Consider the following 15,790-nt stretch of genomic DNA (forward strand, 5'->3'; position numbering starts at 1 on the left):
ATGCTGTTGTGAACATTGAAGTATAATGCTATATTCCCTTTTATTCCTGTCCAATCATAGTGATATTTCATGAAAAATGAATCTTGATCCTGTTATCCTCAAACTTAAAGCCCTTTTATAGCTTCCAGTTATTTTCCTCCTCTTAGCCAGACTTATTTCCATGTTTGCAACTATGACTATACACAATTTTTTTCACATCTAAGCTTTATTGAGATGTAATTCACATGCCGTACAATTTACCCATTTAAAAAATATTTACTTGGCTTCATCAGGTCTTAGTTGGAGCATGCCAGATCTTCGCTGCATTATGCAGAGGCTTTCATTGTGGTGCGTACTTTCTAGTAGTGGTGAGTGGGCTCAGCAGTTGTAGCACCATGGGCTTAGTTGCTTTAGGACTTGGAATCTTAGTTCCCTGACCAGGGATCAAACCCATATCCTCTGAATTGCATATGCTCTGAAGTCCCCAATTCACCCATTTAATAATTCAGTGGCTCTTAGGATATTCGCAAAGCTGCACATCCATCCTCATCATTTATTCTAGAGCACATGCTTATTACTCCAAAAAGGAATCTTGGCTCATTTTGGTTGTCTACTCCCAACCCCCCGCCGCCCCCAAAACACACCCTTCTCTAGGCCTAGGCAACCACTCATCTACTTACTATCCCTGTGATAGTTAAGTAAATGAGTGGGCTTTCCTGATAGCTCAGTTGGTAAAGAATCTGCCTGCAGTGCAGGAGACCCCAGTTCAATTCCTGGGTCAGGAAGAGCCCCTGAAGGGAAAGGCTACCCACTCCAGTATTCTTGGGTTTCCCTTGTGGCTCAGTTGGTATAGAATGTGCCCACAACGTGGGAGACCTGGGTTCGATCCCTGGGTTGGGAAGATCTCCTAGAGAAGGGAAAGGCTACCCATTCCAGTAATCTGGCCTGGAGAATTCCATGGACCATATAGTCCATGGGGTCGCAGAAAGTCAGACATGACTGAGCGACCTTCATTATCCCTGTAGATTTACATATTCTGGGCATCTCACGTGCATAGCATCATATAGCATGGGGTCTTTTTGTGTCTGGTGTCTTTCAATTAGGTTTTCAGCATCCTCCATGTTGTAGCATATATTAGTACTTCATTCCATGAGATAATATAATGGGTTATATGGATGTTATCACATTGTACTTATTCATCAGCTGACAAACATTTGGGTGGTTTTCACAACTCATTTTTTAAAAATATGCAGACTTGAACCAGACACTTCATTGAAAAAATATACAAATGGTCCGTAAGTACAAGAAAAGGTGCTCAATATCATTAGTCATTGTTCTTCTTTAGTCACTACGTCTCTTGTGGCCCTCTGGACTGTAGCCCACCAGGCTCCTCTGTCCTTGGATTTCCCAGCCAAGAATAGTGGATTGGGTCGCTATTTCCTTCTCCAGTTTCCAGTTACAGATGAAATCCCTTAACAAAGCCCACAAGGCTCTCGTAACTGTGCTGAACTTACCTCTTTCAGGTTTCTGTTATGCACTTTGCTTCCTAAGGTCACCACGCTTTTCCTGATCAGGGGCCTTCACATATGTGGTTTCCTCAACTTGGAATAGCAATCACCCCCCTCCACCCAGCCCCTAAAGTCAGCCACTATTTACATGTTTTCAAAGTACCCTGTATTCATCCCTCCACAGTGCTTACAGCAAGCATACACAGCAAGTTTGCTTCTCAACTAAAAATCACATCTCATTCATCAAAATCCTGGTTTGGAATTCAAATCACTGATGAATAAATTCAGGAACTTTTAGTGTGAGAGGCCTTGTGCACTTTTAAAATGGTCTATAATGAGAATTTGGTCTTGGTGGATAAAAGGAATTATGTACCTCCACATGGAGTTTTTAAACTGAGGTTTAGAAGTAAACCTGTTTGTTTCAACAGTCCTCTTACGTTGTCTGAAAACTAACCCCTTTCCAGTGTCATCTGTTTTGGGGAGAGTGAAAGGATTCTTCAAGGCTTTTTCTCCTTTACCTTTTAATTAATTTTTTTGGCCACAACATACAGCATGCAGGATCTTAGTTCCCCAACCAGGGATCAAACCTGAGTCCCCTGCAGTACAGGCATGGTGGCTTAACCACTGGACCACCAGGGAGGTCCGTCCTTCACTGTTTAGACTGTGCTGTGCAATACAGTAACCACTAGCCACATGAAGCTAATTAAAAACTTCAGTTTCTCAGCTTCACTGGGCACATTCCAAGTACTTTTAATAGCCACATGTATCTAGTAGCTATAAATTGGACCGCAGATATAGAACATGTTCAACAATGCCAAAAGTTTTACTGGACAGTGCTGATGTAGAACTGTAACTGAATCCAGTTTTTTTTCCTGGCTTTTTCTGCCAGTGATACGGAAATCAAGATATGTTAAACTGCTATGTTGCAACTTCCCTAGTGTCCCACTGGCTAAGACACCACGCTCTCAATGCAGGGAGCCCGGGTTCAATCCCTGTTCAGGGAACTAGATTTCACATGCCACAACTAAGACCCAACAGTCACATAAATATTTTTAAAAATGCAACATTAACTTAGCACAGAGCAGGACCAGAGATTTTAGTGAAGCTAACAAAATATGTACATATTTATTTGCATATTTATGTACATATTTATCTGCATGATGCCTTGCAGATCACAATGAAATCTGTCTTTGCCCTAAAAAAAAACCCAAAAAACCCCAACTAGGACAATTCTGCCTCCTTGGGGAATACTGGGGCTAATGTGGGCTTTGCGTACATCAGTTCTAGTTGGGAATGTGTGTATGGAGCAAGGAACCTCTCTAGAGGTTGTCTACTGCCCCCCAAAATCAGGGAGAAATTTTGCTTCACTTATGTCAAATATATTTTAAGTACAAAATATGTGGGGAAAATGCAATTTTTAAAGGTTCACAGAATTTACATCACCATGTAATACAGGATACAATAAAGTTTAAGTAGAGTCTATCATTAAATTTGTTTTATGAGAACTTAAGCAATGATAAGAAAATATCATGTCCATAAATCTTTTTAAAATTTTTCTAGAGGATGCATTTTATTGGACAAGATTATCAATGCCACTTATGAATACCCTAGTTGCTTTTCAGCTCAAAATACTGACATATCCCCACATCATAACTATTTTATTCATTTTAGCCAGTCTAATTCTAGTTTAAATTGTGAATTTAAATAAACATATACTGTGAAGTCAAATTGAGTCCGTATGACAGGTCCTTGTTCTCACTCAACCTTTTCCTGACACAGGGTTCTCTCTGTGGGGCTGACTATTATCACTACTAACCTGGGTTTGCTGATGTATAAACAGGAAAAAGCAGCTCTGATTATTTACAGAGAAGGAGCCTGACCACTAGGTGTAGCAGACTTATTAATGTCTCAAGATGCTGGCTAATTTATCTCCACTCAGTGCTGAGGCTGTAGTACTTATCTCACTAAATCCTTTCATGTAAATTTCAGGTATCTGTTCTTCCACTGGAGTTTATAGTTTGAGCACAACTGAGAAAGAACCAGAAGACATTTGTGGTAAATTAAGTCATACAAATACAAAAAAAAAAAAACTTAAGTGTTAGAAATGTTTATTTGTCAAAATATATATATAAAAAAAAAAAAAGTGGGAGAAGTGGAGTAAAACAAGGCTAAATTTCAGCTACTGCTGTACCACGATCACAGGTCAGACATAAAACAAAACAAAACAAACAAAACAACCAAAACCCCAATGGTCTTAGCAATTCCTATTTCAGAAGATTAGCTTCAATGTTAAGAGTCCAGAGCTAACAGAGAAGAATAAAAGGTTGCTTGCCTCTACGTGGTCATTTTAAAGGGAAAGGAGATGTTGCAGGTAGGCAGGGAGAAGGGGTCAACTCCTAAGGAAAGCAAGATAAGAGGGATTCCACTGTACAGGAGAAAGGGGACGCCAACATAATCCTTACCTAAGGCTGCTCAGAGGCTGGGAACGTGAGGAACAGAAAGGCTACAGAGACCAGTACCAGGAGGAGAGAAAAGTGAACGTAGAAGAATTAAATTAAGAAAGAAAACATAGTTGGTCACAAACTCCTTTGTTTACTGAAACATGAAGCAATGGAAACATCCCGGCAAAGGGGACCGCGCGGAGCAAGTTCTCATATATGACCGCAGCCCGAGGGTTCAGTCCGCAATTATCCTACCTGAAAGAGAGCACAACACAAGAGGCTTACACAATGCCTGGAGAGCAGCTTGGCTCCGAGCACAGGGGCCCTGGTCCCGTCCTGTATTCCAGGGGGAAAAAGAACAGAACAAAACAAAACCAAGTCAGACTGGATCAAAGTTACATCTCATGTAATCACCTTTCTACTATGGCTATATATAGGAATCTACTTATATACAGAACAAGAAGCAATCCGGAAGACTGCTGTATTGGTGATAAATATATCTTTCTCATTTTTTTACCCATCTTTTAGGTAAAACTACTGTGATACAAGGCTACTGTCACTGAAACAAAGGGCATACAGATATCAAGAACCATAATCTAATTTTTGGTTTCAAAAAATCAGAAGATGCTAGGTCTCAAATATGGTCAATTACACTATTCTAAATATGTCTCATTTTAATATTTCATATAAACACGTTTTCAGAAATGACAATCATAAAGGGTTTCAAGGAGTGGTTCATTCATCCTCCAACATACCTGCATTATCATACTGTCACAGATTCAGAGTCACATTTACAGTAGTTCCTTTAATTGACCAAATCTCCCTTACCAAAACAAGAGAAGAAATCCTAAATTCTCTAATTCTTCCATTGGTGATGGGAACTCCAGACACCAATGGCTGGGGGAAAAAAAAAGTTAACTCACACCAAGTTCCTCTACTTATTACAGACAAGGGCCAAATCTTGGTCTTGATCTGTGCCAATCGACTTCAAAAGCTGTGACGTTCTTGAATCAGTTCTGCTAGGGTGAGACCCGAATTTGGATCCCCAACAGTTCTGGAGTATTTCATCCTGGCAGCCTCATTAACATCAGGCTCCTGGGACTGCAACCAACTCAGGGTTATTCAGTCCATATGAGGTTCATACCTGGAAGGTAAGTTTCTTTAACAGTCATCACTAAAAAGAGGTTAGTTGAACAACCACTGCTAGCAGTCAAAAACCACGTAAACATACCTTAGTAATACTTTAAAGACCACAATATATAATATTTAATGTTTCACTTTGGAACATAGTTGAGAGAAATGTACAGTTATCGAGAAGACACCACCTTGCTTTTGAGGCATATCCTAACTTCATGGAAGTCCAGCAGCATTAAAAGATTAATGGCAGACTGCACTAGTTGTTAAGATGATCTACTTCGTGCACATGAACACTCACTGCTACACAGCAGTCACAGCAGATCCCTGTCTTGTCATAGTCACACAGGATATAACATCACAGGTTCATATATTTGCTTCTCACTAAGCAAAAGGGAAAATTCCTGTCACTTGGTTTTCTTCTACTCATACATCAAAGAGGTATGTTAAGAACCCTGGAAACTCGGTGGTAACTCAGGTTAACTTTCCTACTAGGCCTCCTGTTCTGCTGATGCTCAATTTCAAGGTACTAGGTATCAATCTCTAGATACTCCAATTATTCTTGACATTCCAACATCTTTGCTTATATTACCTGAAAGAGGAACAATTAAACTGCCAGGGTTACTATCAATGGGATTTCATACACTTCAGAAAATTACCTGTTTAATCGAGCTCTTTACATGTTCTCAAACAAAAACAATCCCCCAAATTTGCTGGAAGCAATGGGAAGTGTCAGGCTCTAGATAGCAGCATCATAAGCCATGCAGAAACACAGCTAAGTGCCCATGGAGAACAAGATGCTCTGGGTTACTAATAAGGAAGGGACTCCACGGAATCCAGAGCAGACAGTGGCATCAAAACATTGCTTTCCAGCAAGTGTCTTGGAACTAAATGCCTAAAACTCAGAGGATTTTATTTGGCTTATTAGAAGAGTTTTCTCTGATAAAGGCTCATGAGCTAAGTAACAGTTTTATTAGCAAATTGGAAATCTGAAGTTAGTTTTAATCCTCATTGGTTAATTATTAACTTCTGAACCTGTACTCTTCAATGTACATCACAGTGACTTTTGTGGTGGAAAGAGAAAGTGGTTTTGGACTCAGGTAGGCCTGACTATGAATTCTGGCTTTACCTCTCAATCACCAGATGACATCAGACAAAGCACTTAACCTCTCTGGGCCTTAGACTCCTTTCTCCGTGAAAGAGACAGCGTCTTAAAACCTCACTGTATCATTAAACAATGTATGTATAGAGAGTACTCAAGTGTTAGTTCTCTTCAACTATGTTTCTTGTAACACAGATCTGCTTACATTTGATTAAAGAACAATATCCTAATAAACTGAGTTGTTGTTTTCCTGGGATGGACAAGTTGGTTGGAGTTGTAAATGAAGACCTCAACAGGCCAAATGAAGCTCTGGCCTAGAGAAATATTTAAGACTAAAATGCAGTGACTACCTTTTGGATACTGTCCTGACAGCAAACAGGTGGCTTTAGCCTTCTCTATGCAGCAAGGTCTCCCTTCTGGGGAACTAAATGGAATCTCTTAACCACACCCACCCCACTCTCACCTCCAGTTTTTAAAAGGCTGAGTACCGTGCTCGGTCCACATACTGCTCCCGTTCATACCGGGCCATGTCATACAGAGAATTCCGTGCAGCTGCTGAAGCCTGAGACAGCTCACTCTCTGGCCCATAACCGTAGCCCTCTCCAACTGTGGGGAGTACAGCTGCACCACGACGCAGGGGGCTCCTGTCCCTTCCGTAATAGGAGGAAGTGGTGGCAGCGGCAGCAGCCATAGCAGCTGAGGTGGCAGCAGCGCCTGAGTTTGGCAACAGGTGTCTGTCGTAGGGATCAACGGAAGTGGAGTTGAGGTGACTGGTCACAGCTGTGTTCTGGACTTGAGGCAGATGGGACATGGTCTGCTCTGCGTAGTTGTAGGCGGAAGCTGCCGCTGCTGCTGCCACTGCCTCGTAAGAGCGGACTCGGTAACGCTTATAGTAGTCAAGTGCTCCATATGCGTCGTTGTAATACATGGACTCCCCGTAGCCCATGGTATAAGGTGTGCGCACCGCTCCATACTGTTCATTATACTGCTCGGTAAAGTCTGCCACGCGGCCTGAACGATCTACTGGACACTCTTTGGACCAGTGCCCCTCTTTCCCACACCGATAGCAGCCACTCTGGTCTCCCATCCCAGGGGCAGTGCGAAGCCGGCTGGTGGACAACTGCACGTGCATTCGTTTGCCTTTAGGAAATAGATGTAAGAAGATTTATTATAACTCATTAACCTTCCTTGTCTTCCCCAAAATCAACTAGTTGGCAAGACATAAACATACAAACACACACTCCTACAACCCTATTTCAACAATCCCCTCCAAAAAAGAAGCTGAAGTTTTAACAGATGAGACTTAGAAAATCTGAGTCCTCAGAAACCAGTCAATACTTTCTACTTACACCAGCAGACTGGGATTCCCTCCTACTTCCGTCTCCAAGACTTTCTTCTCCCCAACACAGAAACTGAGAGTTTCCACTTTTCAATACTAAGACTAGTATCAAAACCTGACAATTTTTCCAAATCAAATATCCAACACCACCTCAGTTATGCTCTGCATAGTAAAGCATCTTACCAACCTCTCACTGATTTGCTCAGGGCCACATAAGGCCTAAGCATGTATGTAGCTTAAAAAACCACAGCATATGCTGTCCATCTTGTTTCTTCCAGCCATTTTTGCAAGTGTCACCAGAAGGCTATGTTGGGTACACAGATCATACCTGGCGCATCATCTGCTTCAACTCCAGGACCCCTTCAGAGTTAGTTATAAGACCTTCCAGACTTCAACCCCACCCCCACATTGCTTTTTAAGCAAAGGTGAATCCACACCTGCTGTGGAAAGAAAACCACCTGACCCAGGTCTCTCAACAGCAAGAAATGGTTCTTGAAGCGGTACTGGTTTCTTAGGGACTGTGTTTTCATATAATGGAATGATTGGCATTTCATCCTGTTATGCAGTAAACTACATAAACCTGGAAACAATTCTTTACAGGGAATTGTCTACTTGTTAGAAAAATGCAGCACTGGCCTAAAGGCTTCAGGGCACCCGTACAAACAAGCCACATCCATACTTGCAGGAAATGACCAGCACCAGGAACAGCTAAGAGAAGAGAAGAGAAGAAACAATCTTTGCCCCGGGCTTGTGTACAACCAAGCCCACGGACCCTTGCTAATGAAAGCATCCAAGGTCTTTAAAAGCAGTTTGAGAAAAGGCATATTCTTGGCAGCATTTGGTGCCAAACTGCCTAAGACTTTGGAGATCAAGTCAATGCTTTACAGATCGTAGCCAAAAGCAGCCAGTACAGATGTAGAGAACTGGGGCTTTGCATCACTCTAAAGGGCTGCTCAGGACAAATCCCCCCTCCACGATCAGCAGGTTGCTCTCTCTGTAACAGACCTTGTTCTGGATGCAGCTATGCGGTAGGAGGCCTCGTGCTCCACCATCCTGTTGGAAACAGCCCGATTCAGGACGGCAGCCAGAACAGCGCCATGCACTGACCCTGAGAGGGGAGCGGGTTAGTGCAGTAATATCACTTTAGTCAAACTCAGTTCTGCCCAACGTCCAACATTCCTACCACCCCAGTTTCTAGTAGCTGCTGCCTCAAACTTAAAACCCTTTCTTTAGCAGAAACAAAGGTGCTCAGGTTTTTACTTCCAGCTGCTAGTAGAGAGGCAGCACCCACCATAAACACTGATACAGTCAACAAGATACCAAACATTGATTTACTATGAAAGCAGCATTTAGCCATCCCATTATTCTCAGAGATACACATACTCCCATTCTTAGAAGTTATTACAGGTCAAATGCTAACTGTGCTTAGAACAGAAACACACGGATTTTTGCCCCAATTTATATCCCAAATGTAGAATTCCCTATAACTTGGACTAAAGGGATTACAAGCTACTTGGCTTTCAAACATGCATGGTGACATTAAACGTGTGTGATAGACACAAACTGTTTCAATTCTGAAGTCAGTGTAACCATGCCAATCTAAAAAGCAGCCAATCCAGAGACCTAGAAGTACATTTTCAAGGAAAATATGTAACTAAATCCTTTACAGATTATGGGTCCATTTTTTTTGAGAAGCAAAATCCAGTTTTTTTTTTTCCCCTTGATGTTTCTATTACTACATACAATCTCCACCACTGCTTTTAGAGTGGAACTCAGAAGTTTATAAACATCTGTAGTAGCTGTAAAAAGGATTCAGGTAAACAACTTTTAAAATCTAGAACTAAAAGATCTACAACAGAAGGGATAGATTTTTTTCACATAATCTTTCCAAACGTTGTAACCAGGCGTTTAATTTCTTAAAATTCTTATGATAATTGAAATATACTGTGCTTCTCTATTACCTTAAGGAACTAATGCAAAGAAAACTGAAAGATTAAATTCTACTACTCTACTACACTTGGAGAGGCCAAAAGCTTTAAAATTTTCTGCAGTCTCCAAGAAAATTACTGAGGTATGTTGCCAACATTTCCCAGAAAACCAGCCTCCACCGCCCACAAGTGTTTTCTTTTGAAAGAAAGAGGTGGGCAACCTGAGATCCTCAGTGCTGAGCTCCTACCAAACAACAGAACCCAGAGATTAGGGATATAGCTTGATATACAACTGTACTCCCAATTTAATGTTTGTTTACATATTGGTGAAAAACAAAACACATAAACTCATATAACATTCTCAGCTCAGCTGCCTGAGTTATTACTTGGGAATAGCTTCTTCAGGGTCTTTCATTGCAAACTGCTTGCTAAGTCAGTAGCAGTTCAGTTCACTGCTGTTTATGGGGAGGAAAAAGATCCCCAGAGACTCAGGTAAACTCAGATTTTGCTGCTTTCTAAGTCATACAGTCAGGAAGCCTCAGTAGCAGCCATTAACATATAAAGGTTCAAAAGATGACCAAAGTGGCATTCTTAAGCGGTCCCCTTTATTAGGAGATGAGTAAAAAGGCTTTATGAAAAAAATGTGACAAACTGGTATCTAGACTGTATTTTCTGTAAGACTGCAACTTTTTATCCAATGCTAAGCTTTCTCTTGTCATCTGGAAAAAAAACAAAGCTGGTTATAAAAATGTCTAAAACATAATGAAAAGTTGAGTGCTTTCTCCAGAGGGCCCAGGCTAAGAACATGAAAACCAAATTAAGGATCCTTTTTTTCCCCCCAATAATGACGTTTAAAAAAATCTCACGGATCATTGTGTTATTACATCCTGAATGAAAACACATTTCTTTCAAGCCAACCCCCCTCTCAATTAACTGACGTCCATATACCTATTTCTGATCCTATTCTTTTACTCTTGCATATTAAAAAGGTGAAGACAAGCAGTATTATACTAGAACATCACTGCAGTTTGTACCAGACTTTAACTGCATTCTTTCACATTTTGCTTGTTACCTATCAAGAGAGAACTCCCATTTTCTCCAACACTGTCCATTCATGATGCCCTCCTTCATCCAATGAAAATAATTCAGGGTATTTTTAAAGGCATCTGAAGCGCAACAGCTTTCCAAAATAATAAAAGAAAACCAAATATAAATGAGGAAAAGTATTACATTTTAAAGAAGTTTCTAACCATCATAGAAACATCTGTTGTTGCAAACACCACTCACCTTTTATCACACAGTGCTTTTACTGCCAAAGCACTTTCACATCTATCACCTCATTCTAGCCTCACTACCATCCTGTGAGGGAGGTACGGCAGGGACCATTATAACTCTACTTTACAAGTGGGGAAAATGAAGCACAAAGAGGTTAAAACACTTGTCCAAGCTCATATGACAAATAAATGGTATCAAGTCTCTACAGTTTTTGCCCTGTGCTTTAATGAGCAGCTAAAAGCCAGGACACCACTGGCTGAAGCTGGAAATATCTGATGCATTATTTGCAATCTCTACTATCTGCAGACTTTCTTACCCTTTTCTGGTCAACTTTTCCTCTTCTCCATTTCTGTTCTGTTTTCTAGGTTTAGTAGAGGACCCTTAAGTACGTCTTTACAACCCTTTTAATGGTACTCAGAAAAAAATGATCTTAATTTATAAACCTGAAAAGTGGATGTAAACATGTGGTCTAAGATGACACTATTAACAAAAAGCTTGTAGAACAGCGCTGTACAAGAGAACTTCCTGTGATGATGTAAATGTTCTGTATCTGCACTGATACAGTCACCACTAGCCTGTATGACTTCTGAGTACTTGAAATGTGTGCAGCACAACTGAGAAAGTGAACTTTAAAATTTATTTAATTTCAATTTGATAGCCACATGGGGCTAGTGGCTACCATATCAGCACAGTTCCAGAGGGTCTTCAACCTCCTGTAGTACTAATGACAACGTATGTACTTTTATTAATGATATAAATAATTCAATATGACACCCTAATCGGAATCTCCTCAGAAGCAGAACCATAATTCCCATTCAACCTAACATTTTTAGAAATGTCCTTTTCTCCCTTTAGGATTAAATAGTAGTATGTGAAAAAATAAATAAATAAATAAATAAATAATAGTATGTGGAGCAGAATACATAGCAGTTTTTGGCTTTGCTTATATAGTTCATCACATACTCAAAAGATAACCCCCCAAAATCAGATTCACCATCCAGACTTATAATACAGAGATTCTTAAAGACGTCTTTGTTCTTTCCCACCATGGCCCATTGCCCAGGCAGTAAGGAGTATAAACCCTATGCATTTAAACTCTCAAATAGATAAGGCTTCCTCATCATAACAAAAGAAGCAAGTAAGCCACAGACCTTTATCCTCTTCTCCCATCTGCAAATTAAACTTCCAACAGCACCCAAATGAATGACGCTTGCAGGAAAAAGTGACCTACCGTTTGTGATTCTACAAAGTTGTTGAGAAACATCTTGGCAAATCTGAAAAGGAGAAGTGTGTGCTTCTCCAAGAGTTAAGTTGTGTTTAAGCATGGTAAACATACAATCGTTCTATTATCTCCAGCTAAAGTGGAACGGAGGACACCACCCTGCCAGCCCCATGGTCCTTTGTTCTTGTCTACACCTAGACCCCACTCGGTTTTGCCACCCAAGCCCCAGAGCAGTTCACCTTGAAACTCTGTGTTGTCAAGGCCCCTGATGGCCTCCACTGCATCCTCAGCCCGCTCCATGTGTACAAAGGCATAATCTTTCACGATGTCACATTCGATGACTGGACCGTACTCCTCAAACTTGGCCCGGAGCTCTTGGTTGGTACAAGTAGGACTGATGTTGCCTACATGCAACTTGGTTGAAGCTTTGCTCTTATTCTTGCTGGCTTCCACGTTGATGTTCACCCCGTGCAGCTTGTAGTGGTGCAGGTTGCGGATGGCATCCTCGGCCGCCGTCTTGTCCTCTATGTGCACAAAGCCGTAGTTCTTAATGATGTCACATTCCAGCACCTTCCCATACTGCTCGAAGAGCGAGCGGATCTCCTGCTCTGTGGCCTCCCGGGGCAGGTTTCCGATGAACAGCTTCACCATTCTGACAAGAGCCTGAAAGAGAAGAAAGGAGATTTTCAGAAGTTAAGAGGGGAAAGTTTCGATGCACTGCATTTTGGATTAATCCTCCCAAGTTCTTGGCACCTTCAAGAGGCTCTCACAGACGCTCCTTCTTTTTTCAGTAGCGGGAGAAAGGTTAGCTCTTAAGGAGTAGTGTGAGTTGTGTGTAACACGCGAACGGATCGGTTGTCAGCATGCATTGCACAGTCCCTCGTCAAATAAGGCGCATTTTAAGTAACAGGCTTAGCTTGAAATACTCCTGTTAGGAGCAGGTAAGAGAATCCAAATGGGGAGGAAGAGGCATATATCTAACTGTCCCTGGTAACAAGGTTTTGGAGGGAAATCTGTGTACCTCTCTTCCGTGAGGCATCACCGTTCAAAATACTTTTACAAATAAAAAGGCCCCCTTTGCCCCAACTGGGACCCCCACCCCCGCCCTGGCGACCCAACTCCAGTGCCTTTTCCCCAACAAAGACTCGACTCGACCCCTGCCCCGCCCCCTCCGGAGACCCGGCCCCGCCTCCTCCCGTTGTCTTCCCCGGACCTCCCGCACCAAGAGAAGAAACCCAAACCCTGGGCCATCCCCGTCCGCCAGAGGCCCGGCCGGCCCGGCTCTCGGGCTCCCCACACGCCCACGGAAACCCTGCGCACCTCCGGGTGGCAGCAGCGCTGGCGGCGGCTCCCGCGTCAGAGAGAACCCTACAAAATGGCGACGGCCGCTCAAACCTCGGCGCGACCGGGCCTTTCTCGCGCGCCACCTGACGCACGCGCGAGTGCGCGCTGCCCACCCCCTCCTCACCCTCGCGGGAGCCAGACGACCAATCCCGCGGCCGCGTACAAATAGCTGCCCCGGGCTCAGCTCCCAGTCGCCCCGATAGGGGGCGGGGCCCGCTGTTGTCGGCGCGGCGGAGCGGAGGTCAGCCCGCCCCCTGGCCCGGCTAGCCAATCAACACCTTGGACGGTGGTGTGGGTGGGGGTCGGCGCTCACGCGTCAGAAGGCTCTGGGCGCAACCACTGCCTTGGTGAAATCGGAAGCCCGGGAGTCACAGTGGATCATAATGGATCCATTCACAATGGATCCATTCACAATGGATCGTGCTATTGGGCCGTGTCGGGGGTCGGAGGTGGGGAAGGACAGCCGCTGCTGATGACAAAGGGTTATCCCACTGAGTCCCCGAAAAGCGGGTTTTCTTAGCAATATGCCAGCCTCTACGGTAGCTTGGGGCAACATTTTAGGAATACAGGTGGGCCACATTTCAAGCAAACCTGGCCTTTTTTTTTTTTTTTTTTGGTAGAGCTTTATAACATAATTCAAAAATTTTTAATTGAAAACATGTACTTCATTGGTGAGGAAACAGAACCGAAAATGGCAGAGCTGAGATAGCTCGTAGGGGCATTCTATCCAGGCTACACTCAAATCAGTTGGGTTTTGTTTGTCACACATACACGAAGGCTGGTTTTCTCTCCCTAGCTAGAGAATTAAGCTCTAATTATGTGTCCCTAACAGTTCCCGATTCGTGGTGAGCACACCAACGAATGCTTGGTATAGAGGACCAGAGAGGTTTCTTGTTCTGGGGACAGGCCAGGGTCTCCACCTCCAGACCAAGCTGCTGGAGGACAGGGCAACTGACCGGGGCATTTTCCAGCTTTCAGAATTCAACTGTGGTCCAAGGGCACCTCCTGCTGGCAAAAAAGAAGTTACTAAGGGGGTTTATTACTCACTGTCACCTTTGGACAAAGAATAGACGTTTATGGAGATTGATGGACTTAGCTTATCTCCAAGTAGAGCATGCCAGGATATTTGTCCATCACCATTCCTCCTTGGCATCTTTTCTGATACTATCCGGCACAAACTCTGCATGCCTCCCTCTTCCTCTACAGCTACTTGGTTACATTTCTTTTACTGAATTCTTTGTTTTGCACCAATTTCAGAAGAGGCACTGTCCTTCCAATTCTGATAACGCTCATGCTTATCTCCCACCTAATTCTATTTAACCCTCCCATTCCCTTCTTCTCTTGGTCATTTCCCAGTTTCTCTCTATAGTCAGACTTTTAAAACTCCAGCGAGGGACCCCTTTGCCCATTTCTGAAATAGTTTTTACTTATCTTTGCTATTAATTTTTCTAACTTGGATTTCTTCCCAGTGTTACAGGATGGATTTTTGCAAACATTGTGAACCTGCTGTTGCCCACCTTTATGCCTGTGTTTTGGGTTCTATCTTCCTCTCCAGTTGCACAAGTTTTCTGAGGTTACCAGAACTAATATCCTTTTAACAGTTTGCACCCCTCTAAAATTTTTCGTTCGTTCACCATCTTTTCTCCTGTGTTTTTAGACTGTTTCTCCTCATAGCTCTGACCATACCATTCTATCTTCTCCCCCATCTATTTCCCTATTCTTATCTATTCCCTTTTACCTCCCCTTCCCTTTCCCTCACTTTTTGAAAATGCAAGTCGCTCAGTCGTGTCCGACTCTTTGCAACCATAGTCCATGGAATTCTCCAGGCTAGAATACTGAAATGGGTAGCCGTTCCCTTCTCCAGGGGATCTTCCCAACTCAGGGATCAAAGCCAGGTCTCCCACATTGCAGGCAGATTCTTTACAGCTGAGCCACAAGGGAAGCCCTCATAGGCAACTGTTAAATGAATTTAGAATGTATTATTTTGTGTTCTTGCAAGATATATATATATTTTAATTGAAGTATATTTACCAAGTCGTGTTAGTTTCTGGTGTACAGCAAAGTGATTCAGTTGTACATATACATATACTCATTTTCATATTCTTTTCCATCATAGGTTATTACTAGCTCTTTATTTATTTGTCTTAGTTGTGGCATGAAGGATCTTTTTAGTTGGGGCATGGAAACGTTTAGTTGCAGCATGTAGGATCTTGTTCCCTGACCAGGAATGGAACCCAGGCCCCCTCATTGGAAGCTCAGAATCTCAATCACTGCACCATCAGGAAAGTCCCTACAAGATATTAAATATAATCACCTGTGCTATACCTTAGAACCTTGTTGTTTGTCTATTTTATATATAGTAGTTTGCATCTGCTATTCCCGAACTCCTAATTTTCCCTCCCCTATCTTCCTCTTTGGTAACTATAAGTTTGTCTTCTGTAAGACATGTTTTTTTAATGCACATTTGCTTTTTCCATTACAAAAAATGTTTCATTGTGGACATTTTCAAAAAGGCACA

The 15,790-nt window shown here is 42.5% G+C and overlaps 1 protein-coding gene across 13 annotated transcripts; it reads right to left on the minus strand.

Annotated features, from left to right (window-relative positions):
* Positions 1-3,578: 3,578 nt before the first annotated feature.
* LOC120874755 (RNA-binding protein 4B) lies at positions 3,579-13,474 on the minus strand. Of its 13 annotated transcripts, XR_005723701.1 has the most exons (6): positions 13,240-13,352; positions 12,168-12,591; positions 8,509-8,611; positions 6,628-7,304; positions 4,852-5,072; positions 3,579-4,183 (listed from the first exon to the last, which is right to left on the minus strand). XR_005723701.1 is itself a non-coding variant. In XM_040256403.1 (4 exons), the coding sequence occupies exons 2-3, from the start codon at positions 12,577-12,579 to the stop codon at positions 6,637-6,639; spliced, it is 1,080 nt and encodes a 359-aa protein (XP_040112337.1). In that variant the 5' UTR covers positions 12,580-12,591; positions 13,249-13,474; the 3' UTR covers positions 3,579-4,183; positions 6,628-6,636. The 13 variants fall into 13 exon arrangements, 6 of the variants coding, with proteins under 6 accessions (XP_040112337.1, XP_040112335.1, XP_040112336.1 ...); XR_005723697.1 differs by lacking the exon at positions 8,509-8,611 and having other exon boundaries at positions 3,579-4,264; positions 13,249-13,474; XR_005723700.1 differs by lacking the exon at positions 4,852-5,072 and having other exon boundaries at positions 13,249-13,474.
* Between the last annotated feature and the right edge of the window lie 2,316 nt (positions 13,475-15,790).

This window comes from Oryx dammah, unplaced genomic scaffold (genome assembly GCF_014754425.2).
Source record: "Oryx dammah isolate SB20612 unplaced genomic scaffold, SCBI_Odam_1.1 HiC_scaffold_15, whole genome shotgun sequence".
NCBI classification, from domain to species: domain Eukaryota; kingdom Metazoa; phylum Chordata; class Mammalia; order Artiodactyla; family Bovidae; genus Oryx; species Oryx dammah.

Excerpts from the sequence above, each read along its gene's own strand:
- LOC120874755 (XM_040256403.1), bottom strand. The coding sequence starts at position 12,579 with ATGGTGAAGCTGTTCATCGGAAACCTGCCCCGGGAGGCCACAGAGCAG. Across the intron at positions 7,305-12,167 it reads TGACAACACAGAGTTTCAAG|GCAAACGAATGCACGTGCAG; the intron begins GTGAACTGCTCT and ends TATTTCCTAAAG.